Here is a 22013-nt window from a genome sequence, read left to right as displayed (position 1 = left end):
ACAAAGCTTTGGGGATTATGACTTCATTCAGTCACTAAAGAGTGATTACACGGTTATTATTGCACTCCATGGTGTTTTCTAACAATGATGCAATGGATTTGTAGTATAACTTCATTCAGTCACTAAAGAGTGATTACACAGTAATTATTGCAATTCATAGTATTTTCTATCGTTGATGCGAAGGATTTACATTGATTTTTCCGTTCATTATGCCATATTATAGTACCAGATCTAAATTTATTGTAATCAAACGTATGTCAATTTTCAATCACATTTTTTGTGGGGCATGTTAGAATATATTAGATCTGGTAAGCCCTGAGCCCAACACAAACTTGAGCCCCCGTCTCATTTCAAAATTCCTTAGAAAACATCCATGTACAAGGGAAAGTCGGCGTGCACCTAATCGCATGGGTCTGACACCTTTTCCAATGAAAAGTGAAAAATGAATAGTCCCACATCAACTAAGCACAAAAACTTGCCTCGTTCAATGAGTGTAAGCCCAATGGTTTTCACCTTGGCATTCCCATCTTGTTTTGATGATTCCAATACACAAGTGATCTTTTATCACTAATGTGTTTGAATGTCTAAGTTGTAGATTATGATAAAGTAAGATCAAGGATGCTTGGATTGAAGGCCAAGAAGCTCACATTGGACCACCAATTGGAAGGCCAAAGTCATCAAGCAAGAAGTCATGAAGACTTGAAGACATGAAGAAATTCATATTGAAGACCATTTTTTGTCTTTTAGAATGTATTTGATCCAAACCTAGATTAGGCTTTTAGAGGCATAATTAAGTTAATCTCACACACCCTAAATAAACAAGTGATTGTATTTGTGGAGTTCCAACACCTTGGAACCCTCATAGCAATCCCATCATGGTTGAGAATTGGAAGCCCAGAACAGAATTGAAAATCTGCTCTGCATAGGCTTCTCGGAACTCCGAGAGTTTTTCTCGGAACTCCGAGAATTCTCGGAACTCCGAGAATTCTCGGAACTCCGAGAATTATTCTCGGAACTCCGAGAAAAGGTCCAGTAGATCATTTTCATCTTCTGTTAGGATTCCCGGAACTCCGAGATTTTTTCTCGGAACTCCGAGAATTCTCGGAACTCCGAGAATTATTCTCGGAACTGCGAGAACACTCCAACGGTCTGAAAAAGAGCCGTTTGGAATTTTGCTAGAATTACCTCAATGCCATTGAACGGTCATATTTTGGTTTTCCTATAAATATGGGTGTTCTAAACATACAAACCATCAATCCTAACACTCTAAAACTTCATTTGAATATCCAAGAGTGAATCAAACTTCAATTGTGCCTCTCATCACCATCTTTAGGATTTGGATCATAGGCTCAAATTTGTACATCCATTTTGTAACCCTTGTGAGGGATTTTTCATTTCTTTCTTTCAACCTTCGAGTGTTGTATTCGGGCGAGTATTCGGAGAAGCGAAGCCCATTCTCCGTGGTGAGAATAGCCACCAAGGTTAAAGTTGTACATCCATTTTGTAACCCTTGTGAGGGATTTTTCATTTCTTTCTTTCAACCTTCGAGTGTTGTATTCGGGCGAGTATTCGGAGAAGCGAAGCCCATTCTCCGTGGTGAGAATAGCCACCAAGGTTAAAGTTGTACATCCATTTTGTAACCCTTGTGAGGGATTTTTCATTTCTTTCTTTCAACCTTCGAGTGTTGTATTCGGGCGAGTATTCGGAGAAGCGAAGCCCATTCTCCGTGGTGAGAATAGCCACCAAGGTTAAAGCTATTGGGGTGAGGATAGCCACCAAAGTTAAAGCTATTGTAATTGGCATTCGATCTTCGCCAAGGTTAAGAAGATCAAATAGTGAAGCCATCAACGGGTTTGGTTGGTGGAGTGGAGTAGGCCTCGGATTTGAGGACCGAACCACTTTAAATCTCGGGTGCACTCTTTCTATCTCTTTGCTCTTTTATTTGCATTGCACCATTAGATTTAACTTGTATGCTTGAATATTAATTCTTGATCTCTTAATCTTAAAATCGGTTTAAAGGTTTTAAATTGGTAGATTCTATTTCTTAAAACAACCATATTCTCCCTCCTCATTGTGTTTCCAATCTAGTATAACTTGGGACCCCCCTACATCGGATTTTCAATGAGTCTATAAAATTCTTTACTCCTTCGGAGAAGGGAGGAGGAACTTCAACCATCCCAAACAGGACTTTTGTTTGATTCCAGAAGGACCCCAAAAGATGCTTTCCACCATTGATAAAACCTGTCTCATTGGCACACTCTCTATGGCCCTACCAAGCTTGTGATTCCATCTCCCTTGGTAGGTCCACCTTGAGGAGCGCATGTTAAAACAACCATTTTTTTTTATAACCACATTTTTATTTCACGTGTTACATACATACATATGACAGGGATCGGAAGAGGGTATAAAGATCCTCATCATTCTTCTTACAATTATAGCTCAACTAAGATGGCTCTTTCTCTCATCTCTCTCTCCAACCCTTGCTCCTTCTCACGCTTGCCACCTTCTCTTCTGCCTTCACCTACAGCTCCAGCTAGGAGAAATGCACACATGGCTATGAAGATTACATGCAGTCTAAGCACCCATATGTTGGAGACGACCATTAATCGACGATCAGCAAATTACTCAGAAAGTGTTGGGGATTATGACTTCATTCAGTCACTAAAGAGTGATTACACAGTAATTATTGCAATTCATAGTATTTTCTATCGTTGATGCGAAGGATTTACACTTATTTTTCCGTTCATTATGCCATATTATAGTACCCGATCTAAATTTATTGTAATCAAACGTATGTCAATTTTCAATCACATGTTTTGTGGGGCATGTTAGAATATATTAGATTTGGTAAGATCTGGCCATTCGATCATCCAATGTTAGTTTAATTACCTAGGATAGATTATGATACTTGTCTAGATAAGAATAATCTTCATTGATCTATTTTCATACTTTCCTTACTATCTTTTTATGTTTATACTTTAATTGCTCTATATAAACATTCATTAGGGTTTTGTGTAATCATTCTTGCATAGCCAGTAAATCCAATTTTCTCTCTAATCTTTATAGGTTCATATGTACGAGAGACAAATCGAGAAGATGAAGGAAGATGTGAGGCGTTTGCTCAAAAGAGTGGACCAACCCTTAGCTCAATTGAAGCTGATTGATACCCTTCAACGCCTTGGTGTGGGATATCACTTCAAGAATGAGTTTAAGGAAGCTTTAGGTAACATATCCACCGATGAAAGCAGCATGAGGATGGAGGGCGATCTCTACGCAACAGCTCTCCGATTTGGGCTCCTTAGACAACATGGGTTTGAAGTCTCACCAGGTAAATTTACTCTCATGCCATAACAGTTTTTCTAAACTTGTTGTAATCCCTGAAGTTTGTATTTTTCGTGAGAAACAGACGTTTTCAATGGCTTCATGGACGAGAAAGGCAACTTAGTGGCATCACTTTGTGAGGATATAGAGGGTATGTTGAGCTTGTACGAAGCTTCATACCTAGGTTTCGAAGGGGAGATAGTCTTGGACGAGGCCAAAGCATTCACGATTAGGTATCTCAAGGATTTCAAAGAGAAGAAGTTAGATCAAGACTTGAAAAGGCGTGTCGAGCATGCCTTGGAGCTTCCTTTCCATTGGAGGATGCCAAGGTTACAGGCTAGGTGGTACATAGAAACATATGTTGGAGAAAAAGACATGAACCCTTTCTTATTTCAGTTTGCTAAGCTGGATTACAACATGGGGCAGGCTACATACCAGACCAATATTAAAGCTGTGTCTAGGTAAGCACATATGAAATATCACCCTTGTACAACTCTCTCTCTCTCTCTCTCTCTCAGATACATATACATCCATACATAGATACAAATATATATATATATATATATATATATATATATATATACATACAAATATATATATATATACATACAAATATATATATATATATATATATATATATATATATATATATTACTTAAATGGGAATTGCTAGCGTCCATCGCAAAAGGCATTTCGCGGCTGGTATGTCGCATGTCAAACCACCCAACTTGTTAATGGAGAAGGCATTTCGTAGAAGGCATTTCGCGGCTGGGCTTTATTTAATTATAAACTATGGAGATTTTATATGGTCCCTGAACATGAAGTCTAGTGTCAGGATCACGGCCCTTGATATTTGATCCAAAAAGTAAGCTGCAGTTGTATCAAATATCAAGGGCTGTACTTTTGTCATACTGCCTACACAGGACTCGATGCTTGGGCACCCTATAATTTCTCTAAATTATAGATAGGGGACTGATATCTACAGTACCATATTAGTTATGATTATTGCACTATTTACTTTGTTTTAGGGCAATGATGAATTCGTACCCCCTGCAGTTTGCATACGCACCCCTTATACCATGATTTGACGTGAACCAGTGCTTAACTTTAACACTTTTTGACGTCAAATCACGCTATAAGCGAGCGTATGCGTACTGCAGGGGTGCGAATTTATCATTGTCCTTGTTTTATTCTTTTTTAATTAGCTTTCCATGACTTTGCGTAAATATGGGAGTGTCTAGGTAACTTTGCAAAAGCAATTTGCAGCCTTTTCTTTTTGGGAGAAAAGGGCTAGGGGTGCAACTTGGGTCGGGCTCAACCCGAACCCGACGGTTCAACCTTTGGCTCGGGTTATATGTTGTCATTTTCTCGGGTTGGGTTGGGAAAAGCCAACCCGACCCGAGTTGCACCCCTAAAAAGGGCCAACTCATATGAGTTAAACAGATAAGACAATTTGAGGTGAGTTGGCTTTTGTCTTGTAAAAAAAGAGGGGCCACAAAATGCCATTGTCCATTATTGCAATAATCACACTCCCATCTTTTTTAACAAGCTTTTAGCAATGTTCTAGTTGGCTATTGGCAGATGATAGAAATCCAAAAAAGTTATGCATGGCCAATCAATGACGGTCTGAAAAAACTAGTGGGGCTTTATCATCAGTACACTGGTGCTGATATCATTTCCGTATACATCTAACGGATGTCAAATTGCCAACTCTTATGAGTGAAATGGATAAGAAAATTTGAGAGTTGGCTCTTGTGTCTTAGAAAAGAGGGGCTGCGAAATGGCTTTGTCCATAATTGCTAATTTGCAATAATCACACTCCCATCTTCATTGACAATTTTCTATTTAGAGGATGATAGAAAGGGGAAGGATATTCCCCTCCCCCCTCTACGGATAAAATTCCCCCTTTAACGTTATTCGTTAAGTTTTAAAGGCAAAGAAAAATGTTAAAGGGGGTGAATTTATCCTCAAGCAGTAAACCATTCTCACAGAAAGCGTTAGGGCTGGTAATTTCACCAGTGAAAACGGGGATCCGCCCCACACGGGGCGGGGATTCTCCGACTTGGAGCGGGGACGTGGACTTAAAATATTCTCGAAAGCGGGGACAGGGGCGGGGATGGGGGTGGAGATGGCCCCGCCCCGCCCCATTTTAATATGCAAGCCATTATCAATATCCACTTATTTTAGTAATGTTTTGTTATTTTTTTGTTAACAGTAAATATTTCTTTTAGGCTAGTGATATTGGCACTACCATATTTTGATAAGTGCACAAACACAACTTGTCTTTTTCCTTTTATGGGCATTAAAAACCTTTTTGAGTAGAGGATTTTTAGTCCAGGATAGGGGCGGGGCGGGGATGGGGATTAGATATTCCCCGCGAAGCGGAACGGGGATTCCCCGCCATCCCCGAAGCGGGGACGGGGACAAGGAATGCAACATCCGGCCCAGCCCCGCCCCGCCCTGTTGCCAGGCTTAGAAAGCGTTAACCGTGGGGGGGTATAATTTCCCTTATAGAAATCACTAAAAATTAATTGACCGACAATAAATTAAGGGTGATGATATCCCCCCCCCCCCCTTATAACATGATTTGACATAAAGTTGCCCACTTTTCACATCAAATCAGGTTATAAGAGGAGTGTGCACTTAATGCAGGGGGAGTGAAAATATCATCTCCCTAAATTAATGACGGCCTAAAAAAGAGGGAAGTTATTATCAACACACTGGTGCTGATATCATTTCTGTATACATGTCACATTTGTCTTTTTCTGTTGCTCTTAACTCATAGGTGGTGGAAGAATTTGGGACTTGGTAAGCAGTTGAGCTTTTCTAGAGACCGTTTGCTGGAGTGCTTCTTATGGGCTCTTGGAACCATGTCAAAACCAGAATTTGGATACAGTAGAGAAGTGGTTACAAAAGTTAATCAACTAATAACAACCATTGATGATGTCTATGATGTCTATGGCTCAATAGAAGAATTGGAGCTCTTTACTGATGTTGTTGACAGGTAGAGAGTTTGTATGTATATTTGGGATCTCAACTAGAGAGTTTGCCAATATTCCAGGACCCTACAATACTTGTCAAATTCTAATATATCAAACATTTGATGTACTTTTTGCAGATGGGATGTTAACTCTTTGGAAAAACTTCCAGAGTACATGAAGATATGTTTTATGGCTCTCTTCAACACTACCAACGAAATGGCTTATGTGGTCCTAAAAGAACAAGGATTGGAAATCACAAGGCACCTGAAGAAACTGGTAGTGCATTCATTCTTTCCCTTATCAAGTTAATTTTCACTCTTTGACAATTCAACTGTAATTTCAAAACTCCTCCAAGCCATTGTTAACTCACTAGATTCTAGTCCCTTCAATATGGATGAGTTCTTGTTCAAGTCCGAATGTTTCCCTCAACGTTAATCAAAACACCTTTGACTCTCCTGCTGTGACTGCCTCAATTGTCTACTCGGTCGGGCAACTAACTACTAGAACAAACCGCATCGAGTTGACTAGGATTCGTACACCCTCATTTTAAAAGTAATTTCATTATCATGCGCGCCCAATTTGTGTTTAAGATATCTAATGAGAGGTTTTATTTAATTTAGTGGGCAGATTTATGTAAAGCATACCTTGTGGAGGCAAAATGGTATTGCAATGGATATACGCCGACACTTGATGAGTATCTAAGCAATGCCTGGATTTCAATATCAGGACCAGTTGTGCTAGCCCATGCTTATTTATCAGCGAAAACAAAGATAACAAATGATGCACTTGATTGCATAGACAAGTATTCTAACCTTTTACGCTGGTCGTCGATGATTCTTCGACTTTGGGATGATTGGGGGACTTCAACGGTAAATTGCCTATACTTAGCTTCTATGTTGTACTATTTAATTCGCCGACTTAATTGTATATTTATAATTTTTTCAACATTATAGGACGAGCTAGCAAGAGGTGATGTTCCCAAATCGATCCAATGTTACATGCACGAAACAGGTGCAACAGAGGAAGTTGCTCGTGAACATATAAGAGGTCTAATTAGTGATACATGGAAGAAGTTGAATAAAGAATCTTTCTCCTGTTCCCTTCCTGAATCTCTAATCAATGCTGCATTGGATCTTGCAAGGATGTCCCAATGCTATTATGAATTTGGTGATGGATTTGGTTCCCCAGATAAAGAGACTGAAGAGCGATTCAGATCATTGCTGGTTGAACCCATTTCGATTAAGGAATAAGAAGTCTTATTTGGTCTATATAGATGATTATCAATTTCTTAATAGTAGATATCGGATGATATATTAATGTAACATTATTTATATGATTATGAACTTGCAATAAAGAGATTGAAATAGACTTTGCCTTTATAATTATTTAAAACCCATTTTATGTTGTGGACTGACAAGAATATTTATATGGAAAAATACGCTCATTGGCAGAAGGAAAAAATCCATATCCAATAGAACAAATCTATAGTTACACACACACATATGGGAAAACAATTTCTGAGCTCGAGCTCTGATGGCTTTCTGAACTCAAGCATCAAAAACTCAAGTGGGGTCACATTTTTGGAGTGATCCAAAGCATTCATTTGAATAGACCTCACATAGATAGGGTGTGTACCAAAAATCATGTCCATAGGACCATCCTAACCCATCCAAAAGTGGAGGGAAAATGGACATATACTGTTTCTCCACAAATCTGCCCATTTTTCCCTCCACAAATGGAAGGGTTAGGATGATCCTAACCACCTTTGTTTTTGTGAACACCCTATCTATGTAGGGGTCTTTCAAATGAATGCATTGGATCACCCCAAAAAATGTGGGATCACACTGTTTTTGACCTCAACCTCAGAAACAGTTTTCCCCACACACACACACACACTCACTAGTAACCCGGACCCATGCTATGTATGGGTGTAAACTGGCGGGCCCTGCCCCATCAAAGTATGCGTCGCAAAATAGTAGGAATCACACTCAAAATCAGAGCACAAGGCAAACCGATGGGAATGTTTCTGAAAATTTTGATGAAGTATGCAGAGAATTTGTATCTAAGACAAGGATGAAAACTCCCTTGAATTCGTTAGGATTAACATTTTGTACTGTGCTAATGAAACTCCCAGGACTCAACTATGGATGTTTGTAAAGACCATGCAATCCAGCAGTTCTTCAGATTATCAGAATTACAAACATATCTGATCCATATTCATTCTCTTCTTAGTAATGCGATGACAGAACCCCGAAAAATAAGTGGTATTAGAATGAAAGAAATGAGCACAATATTATATTTTAACATGCCCCATAAAACATGACAAAGAGTTTCTAGAACACCGGAAAATTCAAAGATGAAAGTGATGGAATGCCATGAAGCTTTCAAGGACTCTTCCATAGTTCCATGTAGGGAAACGATCGCCTCCTTGAGCTTATAGCTCAGCTCCACACTTTTAACTCAATCTCCACTCAACAAAATGTGTAATGATCCCAAAAAAGTGCTTTCTATAGGCTCGACCAATCCAAGCAGAACTCTATATCACACAGTAAGATGCAGAGACATTGAAATTAAGAAACATCAAGTTGCAATACAGGAATTGAATGTAACAGTTTCTTAATTTCAATGTCTCCGCATCTTACTATGTAGGAACTGAATGTAACAATCTTATTCTCAATGTCTCTACATCTTACTGTGTATGAACTGAATGTAACAATTCATGTCGAATAGTTTTTGGATCCATTAGAACTAGAAGAATTCTTAAGAAGGTGTTGGATATATAATATAACCCATGTATGTTCTAATATAAGCCCAAAAAGATAATTGACCGGTGTAGTGGGCCTATTTGGGCTAGAGCCCACTAACCTATTAAAACCCTAGTGTATCTAATATATGTAGGGGCTGGAGGCAACAAACTTGGTATTCCAAACTAGATACCATGGGTGTAATGCTTCAAGCAACCTCTTGCTTGAACTAATTACTCTAACAATCTTGAAGCATTAGGTTTAAACCCTAATTTGGGCATGAGATTATAGCACACAAGAATCGATTTGGGCGTGCTATTATCGGCCGTGAAGAACCCTCTTTGCCGGAGAAAACATCAACGAGGGTTCTAAACTCCCACATCGGCTTAGGTCACGGATTCACACAGAGATGGTGAATTTTGGGCAGATCTTCAATCTTTCTTTCCCACCTGCAAGAAGCTTAAAAAGAAAGAAGAGAGACGAATTTCTTTCCCACCTGCAAATCACCCATTAAAAGATTTTTAAGATATTTGTAGAATCTTCTTTGGCTTCTTCAATATTTCTGTCCTCCCTTTTTGGCTTTTTCTAATCTGGGCAGAGAGACCATGTGTGTGAAGGATAGAGAAGAGGTGGGTGAAGGGATGGATTTTCATTCAAGGATTTTGAATACCCAGATCGAGAATTGGGAGAAAGATTCTCAGATTAGTCCCAATGATCGGATTTCTTCTCCCATTTTGGGTGAGAAATCTGAGACGACACTATACAACCGCCGGTTGATTCTCGCTGGAATCAAACAATTACACACACAGGGGAAGCAAACCTCCCTCGGATTTGGGGATTATCTCGGAACCCTTTCTCACGGCAGTTGATCTTTGGGTTCTTCTCTCTATCTCACTCTGGAATTTTGTTTTTGGGATGAAACCCATCTTGACGATACAAATTTGGGTATCTGTTGATTTGGGTCAAAATTAATTTGGTGTCTGAATCCCTGCTTGTGGCTGCAAGTTCTGGTGGCCTAAAACTGCTTATCCTTGGAGGCCGACCGAACAGCAGCAGTTGGGTTTGGTGTGGATTCTTGTGGCCGGTACTTCTTGCCGTCGGGTCCCTTTCTCGTTGGTTTTGCCGATTTTTTTTTCGCAGGGCTATTTCTGGCGAGAAATCTGGACAGGATTTACAAGATAACAACTTTGTAAATCGCGAGTTATACAGAAGGCCAATCTGTTTTGGGATTTGCAACTGGTTTTAGACCAGTTCTTGCCAACTAGTTTTGCCGACAGTTGGATAGTCTGAACAACCCTCGCCTCGGGTTTCGCCTTGGCTGGTTCTTTGTTCTTGGTTCACCCCCTGTAAATCCCAATAGGTTGGGTTTGGGTTTTTCCCTTGGTGGTAATCTCTTGCTGTTGGGCTTCATCTTGGATATCTCGGATTCGAGTTTGGATTTGGTTCGCGACTTGGTTATTCTTATTTGGTTATCGCGCTTCGCAAATCAGGTGCACTCTTTCCATATTTTATTTTGGTAAATTAGACTAAAATGGACAAGACTGTAATTCCCTTTGAGATGGTCAAACGTTAATCGTTTGGACACACCATATAAGGAAGCTACTATGTTGGTAGATAAGGCTGAGCCTAAAAGTTTCACTACCATGTTGAAAAAAAAAAGGGCCAGTACTTCTTCAAATTGGTGGTCGGATACAGAAGCCATTTGTCATGCTCACAACTCAAAGAAAATTTTCACTGGTGTTATCGAAGTAAAGGAGACTGGTACAGTGGCTAGTGGAGCAGACATGGAGGTCACTCACACTGGTACTGTGAACTTGGCCCTTTCTTCAGGTAAACAACTAACTTTATAAGATGTTAAAGTAGTTACTATTATTTTGGTATATGCACTTCATTTATATGTGGTAGAGTACCCAAGAATTTTGGTGAGGACTTTGTCACCTACCCTTTGGAGAATGATCCATCATCCTATCAGGAAGTGATGAGATCTAGGGACTCTTTGTTATGGGCAGAAGCCATTCATGATTAAATGAGCTCTCTGTCAGAAAATTTAACTTGACAGCTAGTCGATTTGCCAAAAAGGGCTAAGACTATGGGCTGTAAGTAGATATTTGTATGTGCTTATACAAAATTTTGTTATGGTCTTAATCAAACACCTAAATTGTGACATCAAAAATTTGACAAAGTAGTAAAGAGCTTTGGGTTTTCTGATCAATTACTCTGATAAATGCTTTTACTATCATTTTGTGTCAAATAAGGTCATGATTATTTGCTTATATGTAGATGTTGATTCTTGTTTCCAATCTCTCTCTGTGGTGAGTAATGTGAAACTAACCTTGGGTAAATAATTCGACATGAAAAGACCTCGGTGTTGTTAACACCATTCTTGGTACGAAAGTAAGTTTTTGAAAGGCAAGGAATCGCCCTTGGCCTAGCCCATTATATGAAAAAAAAAACATACTTTCCTTTTGAGGATGCAGTGAGTGCAAACCGATTGAGACACCATTTTAATGATACCAAGAAGCTGATCTCTAAGGAAGAGACAGTGTGAATCAGTTAGATTATTCTAAACTGATTGGTAGTCTCATGTATGTTATGTGTTGCACTAGGCCAGACATAGCCTTTACAGTTGCCATGATGAGTCTTTAGACTAGCAATCCTGGCCATGAGCATCGGCTGCCCTTATGAGGCTGATGAGATCTCTTTCGAGTACTCAAGAGTATGCTCAAAACTATGGTGGCCATCCACTTATCGTGGAAGAATAGTCTGATGTATCATAGGGATCAGAATCAAGGGACAGCAAATCTACTGCTGTTGTGTGGAAGTTGAATTGGAACTTTATGCTCTAGCTTCAGTTGCAAATGAAAACAGAGGAGATAAAGATTCTGATTATGGTTATGGACATTCCACTGACCCAGTTAAGGATTAATTCCTTAAGTGTGCCCTCGCCAAGGGACTGAACAAAGATCGAATCCCTTAACCCCATCAAAACTGTGGGGGAGATGGGGTTAAAGTCTGTATAGACAGGACTTAACCTACATCCATGTTATTTTGAATCTTCGAATCTCCCTTTGGGCCAAGATAGGCACTTGATATGTTTCGATGATGTTTACAGTTGTTGTGTGTCATTCCACATTTGATGACATGTCCTTTTTGGGAAAAGTTGTACATTCCAAACTTGATGATACATCTTAACTCAAATATGGATAAGATGACTGTAACATTCCAAAAAGAAACATGAAATAATTCTTTGCAAAAGTAACTATTTGGTCTTGTTCTTTATTGAAACTTGACAAGTAGGAATGGTTCTTTGCAAAAGAAGCTATTTAGGTCTTGTTCTTTATTGAAACTTGACAATGATGCCTGTGGTGAGAGTGATACTGATACTTTTTCATCCATTTAAGAAATTGTACTATGTTCTTATGGTAGAACTAGATACTTTCGTGAATTATGGGATTGTACTAAGTTCTTCTTAAGGCAGAATTAGATACTTTCATGTGTAATTCATGTTTTACACAACTGATTGGATTCATTCTCATGAAATCCATATTTTGATAATTCACAGGGATTAACGAAAAAGGAGGAGCTTGTCTTGATTTGGACTTTGATGATGATGATGACTTACTTGATGAGTAAATCTTCTAAAGTCATAAAGACTACGCTTTCATTTCAGTATGTATAGAGTTCACTTTTTTGTGGAACTTTATTTTGGATCTCGATGAGAATCATACCCCATGAATGAATTCATCTAAGATCAGTGGGGTTCACTTATATGTGAAACTTCCTTTTGGTTGAGTTTAGCTTGTTGTATATCTAAAACTCTTGGTTTGTCATAAAAGGATTCGTGTTTGCAGTTGGATTACAGATCTTTTATGATATAGACCATATGGTGATGTGGATGATTCAATATTTTGTTGTGAACATTACACTATCTATCTATTGGATTGTGCTATATGTAGAACATAGGAGGAGATTGTTGGGTATATAATATAACCCATGTATGTTCTAATATAAGCCCAAAAAGATAATGGACCGGTGTAGTGGGCCTATTTGGGCTAGAGCCCACTAACCTATTAAAACCCTAGTGTATCTAATATATATAGGGGCTGGAGGCAACAAACTTGGTATTCCAAACTAGATACCTTGGGTGTAATGCTTCAAGCAACCTCTTGCTTGAACTAATTACTCTAACAGAAGGCAACTCATGTATTATATCTTGGAGCCAATCTGATAATAGGTGTAAGGATCTAACTCAGATTTAGGCAGAATCTCCAAAAGAAAATTCGTGAAAGAGCCTCTGAATTCAAATTCTGATAAAGTACAGACTCAGAGCCGGTGGAATTTGTTAAACAACTCTATGTTGACTTTTATTTTTAAAAAAACAAAAGTTCTTTATTATTCAAAATTTACAAGAGGGGATTCTATTTTGTCTTTTTGTGGTTTGTCCTTTAGGACTTACTTTATGCTTTTGAAAGCCTCTCCCAAAATTTGAACTTCCCTCCAAAGGAGCTAATGTCTTGTGAAAACCTTTAGTCCAAGATGGGAAGTTTATGAGGAAAAGAGTGTCCATATATATATACTTCCACTCTGATTGTCTTGTGAATGAGAAAGTGGAAAAAGAGAGACCCTCACGCATGAGCCGTCGGTTGGCCCGGTGGGCTAGACCATATCACACGCGCGCGTGGGTTCGAAGCTCTTCTTTTATTTTTCCTTTTTTCCTCTCATATTTTTCTTAAAAAATAATAATTTTGTTACCGTTTGGAAACATCTCCACGTGCTTAGTGGGCCGTTTAGGAAACGCTAATTACGCAATAAGTATCGCAACGTTTCGATTCCCAACGGATTCTGTCCTTTCTATAAAAATTGGATTTAGAGAAAGAAAAATCTATCCCAAGCGGAAAGTCTTCCTCTCTCCTCGTTCATCTCCTTTCTGCAACTGTTGTTTTCTCCAAAGCTTTCTGATAAAGGCATTTTTGGCACTAATAAGCGAGTTCTAAGGCATCCGGGTTGTGTGAGTGCACACCCCTGGAGCGAGAGTTGTTGTATCCTGGAGGCATACGCCCATCTGCACCGTTGATTCGTCATAGTGGGCGCGAGATTTGCCTTAAGGACAGTGAAAGAGCCTCTGAATTCAGATTCTGATAAAGTACAAACTCAGAGCCGGTGGAATTTGTTAAACAACTCTATACAAGTGCAAATTTTCCCAGTGCTAAATTAGATTAGATCCTACAAGAGGGCCGAGCTTTAGAGTTGAGAAACTGTCACGCAAGAGAAAGGGTAAGGGAAAAGGAAGATGATACAATACTTTCAAATTTGTAGTTTTGGCTCTAATGGTAGGCCACAAAGATAAAATTGGCAGCAGGATCGGAAAAGAATTAGGATCCTTTTTATAGAAATTGCTCTGATACCAATTTTAATGTGGATCAGAGGTGGGTCAGCAGTAGACGAAGAATTCCATGGAATTTCTGAAAATTATAAAAAATGAAAACACTAGTTTCACGAAGAAAAATGAGGAAAATGTGAGTTAAATCCATCGAATTAATATGCATACAACAATGAAGGGCAAATAGAAGAGAAGGAAGAATAATCTACTTGAAATGTAAAGTAGAAAGGTAGAGAGGGAAAGTACATCCTTATAGTCAAGGAGCTCTCCTTACTCTCCTCCACATCTTCCCCTCAAAGCCACCAAGAACTTTCCCCAAAGAGGCTAGAAATTCTCCTCAGCCTTGGCTAGAAAACACTCAATTATCTATAGTTAAAAGCTCATGTTAACTCTCTCTCTCTCTCTCTCTCTCACACACACACAAATATCATGAAAGTCCAGATGAATTGCCGTGATTAGATGATATTAACTATTTAATGAATCCCAAGTCTTTTATAACAAGCAAAATTTTTTTACTGTAAGCAGTACTAAGTTGTTACTATGAAACAAGCAAAATTAATTCTTTTAGGCCATTTTTGGATGGCAGGAATTTTCAGGAAAAGTTTGGAAAAGAATTTTTTTCCCAAAATTTCCTCCTTTTCCAGTGTTTGGTTACACATGAAAAAGTAACTAGAACTGGTGCAGTTCAAGTTTTATTTAGATGAACCTTCAATTTATAATAATATTCCTCTAAATCAGCCATAATCACAACATTTCTGATGCAGTGCATCTTGCTTTCCAATTTTACCATTCGGAATTAGGAAGTTACCATTTCAATCATTACCTAAAAGATATCGGTTTCATTTTACCAAGTTACCAACCATGGCAACAAGTGCCAATCCGTGGGATTTATATTTAGGAAACTAGCCTTTGTTAGTTTAATAATTTAGCAGATTCCTTTCTTAAGTCTAGCTAAATAGTAATAAATTACTTTTTAATTAGTACCCGATAGGAATGAGATCTAAAACAACTTTTATTTTCTATTTAATTTTTCAATGCAAAATTATGTAAGATCTTTACACCTAGATTAGAGTTGCTACTTTCTTTGTTTGTTTTTAGTTTCCAAAGTTAGAATAAGGATCTCATTAGCCTATTTAAACTCAATGTAATGGAGAAGATCTTGGTTTTTTTGACAATTAAAGTATTGAATGAAGAGGGTTCTTTTATTGTGGAGAAAAGGTGTTTTTAGACTTCTTTCTTAGAGTTTCCCTCCAACATGGGTTAGCTTTTGAGCACCACAATTATCTTTTGTTATTTTTTTCGGATCATCATCGCCGTTATCGATCGCACGCCCATCCGGCGTCAATTGGTATCAAAGCTAGGCTCTGCGGGAGTTTTATCTACTGTGGATCCAGGAAGGCGATGATTATCTAATCGATGAAGCAATTGTAACTGGGTGAAATTCCTATCTTTTATGGTGATACTGAGTATGAGTGCACTACTTGGATCGAGGCTATCAAGACGTGTTGCGAGCCATACGGACTGAGCCAAAAATATTTGATTTGGTATGCCAAGGAGACTATAGCAAGTCGCGCCAAATCTTTATGGATACTCATGGAGCAAGAGCGGCGCAAATTGAGAAGACCACCATTCGATAATTGGGAGGAGGTACGTGGTCATTTCTTAAAAATGTTTGCACCGGTAACGTATCAACATGCCATAGATTTTCAGGCTAGAAAAGTGCGTAACCAAAAAGCCCAAAAGGCCAAGGACTTTGCTAGAAGAAAAACCGCATGCCTTACAATTCAAAAGACATGGCGAATGTACCGGACTAAGAAGGAATACCGAAGTCAAGTTAATTCTGTCACTATTATTCAAAGTTGGGTTCGTCAGAAAATTGCCCGTGACAATTACTTGCGAATCAAATGGGCTACATATGTCATTCAACAAGCCTGGAGAAATCGAATCACTCGGCATCGTTCACGTGAGCATCAAAATCCACCAACGGAAGATCTAAAGATCACCGATAGCAAATTGGAATGTCAGGTAAAAAATTTGACACGCCAATTAAATGAAGAACGTGAGTTGCGCCTCGGAAAGGAGGGAGCTTTGCAAGACCTTAAGTGTAAATTCAAGGCCTTGAGGGAACGCTTCCAAGAGTCAAAGGGCTATGTAAACAAGCATAACTATCATGTGAAGGACAAAGATCGGCCCCACGTCGATGATTGGCCATCCGTTGAGAATAGTGACGGGTTCTTTCTACCTCAACAACCTCGATTCAACGAGCAATCGAGAGCAAGTTTTCAAGTCAAATCAAGTACCATCGCTCACCCAAAAATGCCAGATTAATAGCACGATGGAAGTATTTGATTCGTTGGAAAGGACTTCAGTTCGAGGTAGGCGCGAGAAGTTATGCTACCATGGCAACTCATATCCTTTACTCATAATTCAAATTGGAACTCGTGGTCGAGTTTTTTCAAGAAGAGGAGTCAGATGCAGGGCATCTTGCTTTGCAATTTTATCATTCGGTATTTGGAAGTTACCATTTCAATCATTACCTAAAAGATATCAGTTTCATTTTACCAAGTTACCAACCATGGCAACAAGTGCCAATCCGTGGGATTTAGATTTAGGAAACTAGCCTTTGTTAGTTTAATAATTTAGCAGATTCTTTTCTTAAGTCTAGCTAAATAGTAATAAATTACTTTTTAATTAGTACCCAATAGGAATGAGATCTAAAACAGCTTTTATTTTCTATTTAATTTTTCAATGCAAAATTATGTAAGATCTTTACACCTAGATTAGAGTTGCTACTTTCTTTGTTTGTTTTTAGTTTCCAAAGTTAGAATAAGGATCTCATTAGCCTATTTAAACTCAATGTAATGGAGAAGATCTTGGTTTTTTTGACAATTAAAGTATTGAATGAAAAGGGTTCTTTTCTTGTGGATAAAAGGTGTTTTTATATTTTTTTCATGGAGTTTCCCTCCAATGTGGGTTAGCTTTTGAGCACCACAATTATCTTTTGTTATTTTTTTCTTCAAATCATCAATCATCATCGCCGTTATCGATCGCATGCCCATCCGGCATCAATTTCTCACTAACTAATAGAAACAAAATGAAACAAAAAAAAATCCTATGAAACAAATTTCCATCAAAAATGTTTTATCTCAATCCAAACAGGCAGAGATCAATTTTCGTAGGTAGATGCAACAATAGAAATTTGTTAGAAGAATTCCCAAAGGCCCATTTTGGATTGGATGAAATTTTTGGAAAACTTCGAAAAAGAAAAAGGTTCATAAAATTTCATTCTTTTCCATTCCTTGATTACACGTGAAAAAAAGTGACTTGAGCCGCCACCATCCAAGCTTTATTTACAAGGACCTTTAATTTATAAATATATCTCTAAATTTATCATGTCCTTCTAAATTATGGAAATAAAAAAATCCTAAGAAAATATTTTCCTCAAAAATGTGTTTCCTGCAACCCAAACAGTAGACCTAGCAAACGAGTGGGCCGGGCAGGGTCAAAATGACCTGGTAAAATTTACGGGTCACGAATGTTGGACCCGCACCAGGCTCGTACGGGCCAGGTCGACCTGCGGGTCACCCCTTTTTTTGGTAAAAAAAAATTTTCCTGAATTTTTAAGATTTTTATTGTTTTTATAGGTATTCGCTAGCCACCTTCGCCAAAGGCTACTTTTCGCCCATCCTTTGATGTTAGCCATTTCTGTGACTTTTTGAGAGATTTGCCTTATTCTTGACGTGGTGAAAATTGCACCGAAGTACCACTTCTGCAAAGGTGGCAAGCATAATAAAAATCATTAGTGAATAATAATGATGCCGTAAGTCCTAAGTTTTGGACAAAAGTTACGGAAAAATGGCTTGAAATTAAAAAGACTAGGAAAAAAAGTATTGAAAGAGCTTTATATGACAACTACGGAAAAAACTATAAAGAAAATGCATGAATACATGACAATTACGGAAAAAATCCCAAAATAAAACATTGTTTCATTTGAAGTGAATTGTGGCAGACTTTAATGCTTTTTTAAGTCAAATCACATTAACAGAGGGGCGCATAATCCTACAGGAGGGTGAAAAATCATCTCCCTTTTTTTCCTGGGGCTGATAAAGTCACCAAAAAAAACCCCTATCCGCCCACTTTCCGATTGTGAAGTTCAGTCTTTTTTTTTTTGAAATGGCAAGATGAATTCATTAAAAAGGAAGGGGACCGAGGTGGGCCTCAACCAAAATTACAAGAAAATAAAACAAGAATAACAAGAAAGACAAATCTCAGGGAGGAAGGAAGTCAAACCACTCCAACTCCAACCTCCTAACTCCACTCCTAACTACACTTAAAAGAAGAGTGGGTATGGTTTCGTAAATAACGGCAAAGTCAAGGGCATTGTGGCTTTGATTAGTGTTAGAGGAAAGGGGGAAAAAAACGCGTGTTTACAGATATATCTATCTTAAATGCTTATCATGTGATTAGAGTGGGAGCAACGGCAATAGGCCAAATTGTGATGGCCAGCAATATCCATGGCTGATATCACCTCATTACATGTGGCAATTGATCTATCCGTACGATGATTGTTTTCCTTAGGCTCCGTTTGTTTCTTTTTCCGCGTAAAATGGACATAAAACCAAGGGTTGGGGTTGGGCTTGTAGCTTTAATGGTTGATTATTTGTTCCTCAACCTTGAGGTCGCAGGTTCAATCCCAATTTACTTTACCTCAAAAAAAGGATTAACTATTTTTACTAGGGTCAGGCCTCTCTAGTGTACTAATGACTACTCTTTTACACTGAAGGGGGCTATAGCAAGTGTAAAAAGGGGGGTAAATATATCATTTCCTTTAACCAATGTAGTCCTTTTAAACATTTAGTGTAATCTTCAGGGTATTATATTACCATGTTTGCCGACAGGATATTTTTTTTTAGAGATCGCGCGAGTTTATTCATTCCCAAGTTTAAAAAAAAAAAAAAAACATGAAACATGACTAACTATTGATAGATGTGATAAGTCTTTTTCTCCGTTTTACTACCACACGCCATGCTTGTTGATTGTAAGCAAACCAGGACTTCCCATAAAGCAAAATTTCGTCTTTGGAGAAATATCTCGTGTTACATGAGATGGAGGAGGGTATAACTAATCTCACCATTATTCTCACAATCATAGCTTTGAATAAGATGGCGCTCCCTATACTTTCACTCGCCATCCCATGCTCCTTCTCACGGCTGCCACCTTCTCTTCTACATTCAACTATACCTCGAAGAACTGTAAATATGGCTAAGCACATCACATGCACTCTAACCACCCAAACGTTTGAGGAGACGATTAATCGTCGATCAGCAAATTACCCACAAAGCTTTGGGGATTATGACTTCATTCAGTCACTAAAGAGTGATTACACGGTTATTATTGCACTCCATGGTGTTTTCTAACAATGATGCAATGGATTTGTAGTATAACTTCATTCAGTCACTAAAGAGTGATTACACAGTAATTATTGCAATTCATAGTATTTTCTATCGTTGATGCGAAGGATTTACATTGATTTTTCCGTTCATTATGCCATATTATAGTACCAGATCTAAATTTATTGTAATCAAACGTATGTCAATTTTCAATCACATTTTTTGTGGGGCATGTTAGAATATATTAGATCTGGTAAGCCCTGAGCCCAACACAAACTTGAGCCCCCGTCTCATTTCAAAATTCCTTAGAAAACATCCATGTACAAGGGAAAGTCGGCGTGCACCTAATCGCATGGGTCTGACACCTTTTCCAATGAAAAGTGAAAAATGAATAGTCCCACATCAACTAAGCACAAAAACTTGCCTCGTTCAATGAGTGTAAGCCCAATGGTTTTCACCTTGGCATTCCCATCTTGTTTTGATGATTCCAATACACAAGTGATCTTTTATCACTAATGTGTTTGAATGTCTAAGTTGTAGATTATGATAAAGTAAGATCAAGGATGCTTGGATTGAAGGCCAAGAAGCTCACATTGGACCACCAATTGGAAGGCCAAAGTCATCAAGCAAGAAGTCATGAAGACTTGAAGACATGAAGAAATTCATATTGAAGACCATTTTTTGTCTTTTAGAATGTATTTGATCCAAACCTAGATTAGGCTTTTAGAGGCATAATTAAGTTAATCTCACACACCCTAAATAAACAAGTGATTGTATTTGTGGAGTTCCAACACCTTGGAACCCTCATAGCAATCCCATCATGGTTGAGAATTGGAAGCCCAAAACAGAATTGAAAATCTGCTCTGCATAGGCTTCTCGGAACTCCGAGAGTTTTTCTCGGAACTCCGAGAGTTTTTCTCGGAACTCCGAGAATTCTCGGAACTCCGAGTAAAGGTCCAGTAGATCATTTTCATCTTCTGTTAGGATTCCCGGAACTCCGAGATTTTTTCTCGGAACTCCGAGAATTATTCTCGGAACTCCGAGAACACTCCAACGGTCTGAAAAAGAGCCGTTTGGAATTTTGCTAGAATTACCTCAATGCCATTGAACGGTCATATTTTGGTTTTCCTATAAATATGGGTGTTCTAAACATACAAACCATCAATCCTAACACTCTAAAACTTCATTTGAATATCCAAGAGTGAATCAAACTTCAATTGTGCCTCTCATCACCATCTTTAGGATTTGGATCATAGGCTCAAATTTGTACATCCATTTTGTAACCCTTGTGAGGGATTTTTCATTTCTTTCTTTCAACCTTCGAGTGTTGTATTCGGGCGAGTATTCGGAGAAGCGAAGTCCATTCTCCGTGGTGAGAATAGCCACCAAGGTTAAAGTTGTACATCCATTTTGTAACCCTTGTGAGGGATTTTTCATTTCTTTCTTTCAACCTTCGAGTGTTGTATTCGGGCGAGTATTCGGAGAAGCGAAGCCCATTCTCCGTGGTGAGAATAGCCACCAAGGTTAAAGCTATTGGGGTGAGGATAGCCACCAAAGTTAAAGCTATTGTAATTGGCATTCGATCTTCGCCAAGGTTAAGAAGATCAAATAGTGAAGCCATCAACGGGTTTGGTTGGTGGAGTGGAGTAGGCCTCGGATTTGAGGACCGAACCACTTTAAATCTCGGGTGCACTCTTTCTATCTCTTTGCTCTTTTATTTGCATTGCACCATTAGATTTAACTTGTATGCTTGAATATTAATTCTTGATCTCTTAATCTTAAAATCGGTTTAAAGGTTTTAAATTGGTAGATTCTATTTCTTAAAACAACCATATTCTCCCTCCTCATTGTGTTTCCAATCTAGTATAACTTGGGACCCCCCTACATCGGATTTTCAATGAGTCTATAAAATTCTTTACTCCTTCGGAGAAGGGAGGAGGAACTTCAACCATCCCAAACAGGACTTTTGTTTGATTCCAGAAGGACCCCAAAAGATGCTTTCCACCATTGATAAAACCTGTCTCATTGGCACACTCTCTATGGCCCTACCAAGCTTGTGATTCCATCTCCCTTGGTAGGTCCACCTTGAGGAGCGCATGTTAAAACAACCATTTTTTTTTATAACCACATTTTTATTTCACGTGTTACATACATACATATGACAGGGATCGGAAAAGGGTATAAAGATCCTCATCAT

At 38.5% G+C, this 22013-nt stretch overlaps 1 protein-coding gene across 1 annotated transcript; it reads left to right on the top strand.

Moving 5' to 3' along the window:
• Positions 1-2433: 2433 nt before the first annotated feature.
• On the top strand, positions 2434-7668 carry LOC143889636 (alpha-terpineol synthase, chloroplastic-like). Its single transcript, XM_077393914.1, has 7 exons — positions 2434-2679; positions 3067-3328; positions 3407-3782; positions 6107-6325; positions 6440-6578; positions 6923-7171; positions 7256-7668. Exons 1-7 carry the CDS (start codon positions 2449-2451, stop codon positions 7550-7552), a joined length of 1773 nt encoding a protein of 590 aa, XP_077250029.1. The 5' UTR covers positions 2434-2448; the 3' UTR covers positions 7553-7668.
• The last annotated feature ends 14345 nt before the right edge of the window (positions 7669-22013 follow it).

The sequence above is a fragment of the Tasmannia lanceolata genome, unplaced genomic scaffold (genome assembly GCF_043159265.1).
Source record: "Tasmannia lanceolata isolate RefF3 unplaced genomic scaffold, GAP_Taslan_0.1 ptg000013l, whole genome shotgun sequence".
Lineage (NCBI taxonomy): Eukaryota > Viridiplantae > Streptophyta > Magnoliopsida > Canellales > Winteraceae > Tasmannia > Tasmannia lanceolata.
The sequence above is the reverse complement of the archived record's forward strand: the minus strand, read 5'-3'. Positions and strand labels throughout refer to the sequence as shown.

Excerpts from the sequence above, each read along its gene's own strand:
- LOC143889636 (XM_077393914.1), top strand. The coding sequence starts at position 2,449 with ATGGCTCTTTCTCTCATCTCTCTCTCCAACCCTTGCTCCTTCTCACGC. Across the intron at positions 3,783-6,106 it reads AATATTAAAGCTGTGTCTAG|GTGGTGGAAGAATTTGGGAC; the intron begins GTAAGCACATAT and ends CTTAACTCATAG. Across the intron at positions 6,326-6,439 it reads TTTACTGATGTTGTTGACAG|ATGGGATGTTAACTCTTTGG; the intron begins GTAGAGAGTTTG and ends TACTTTTTGCAG.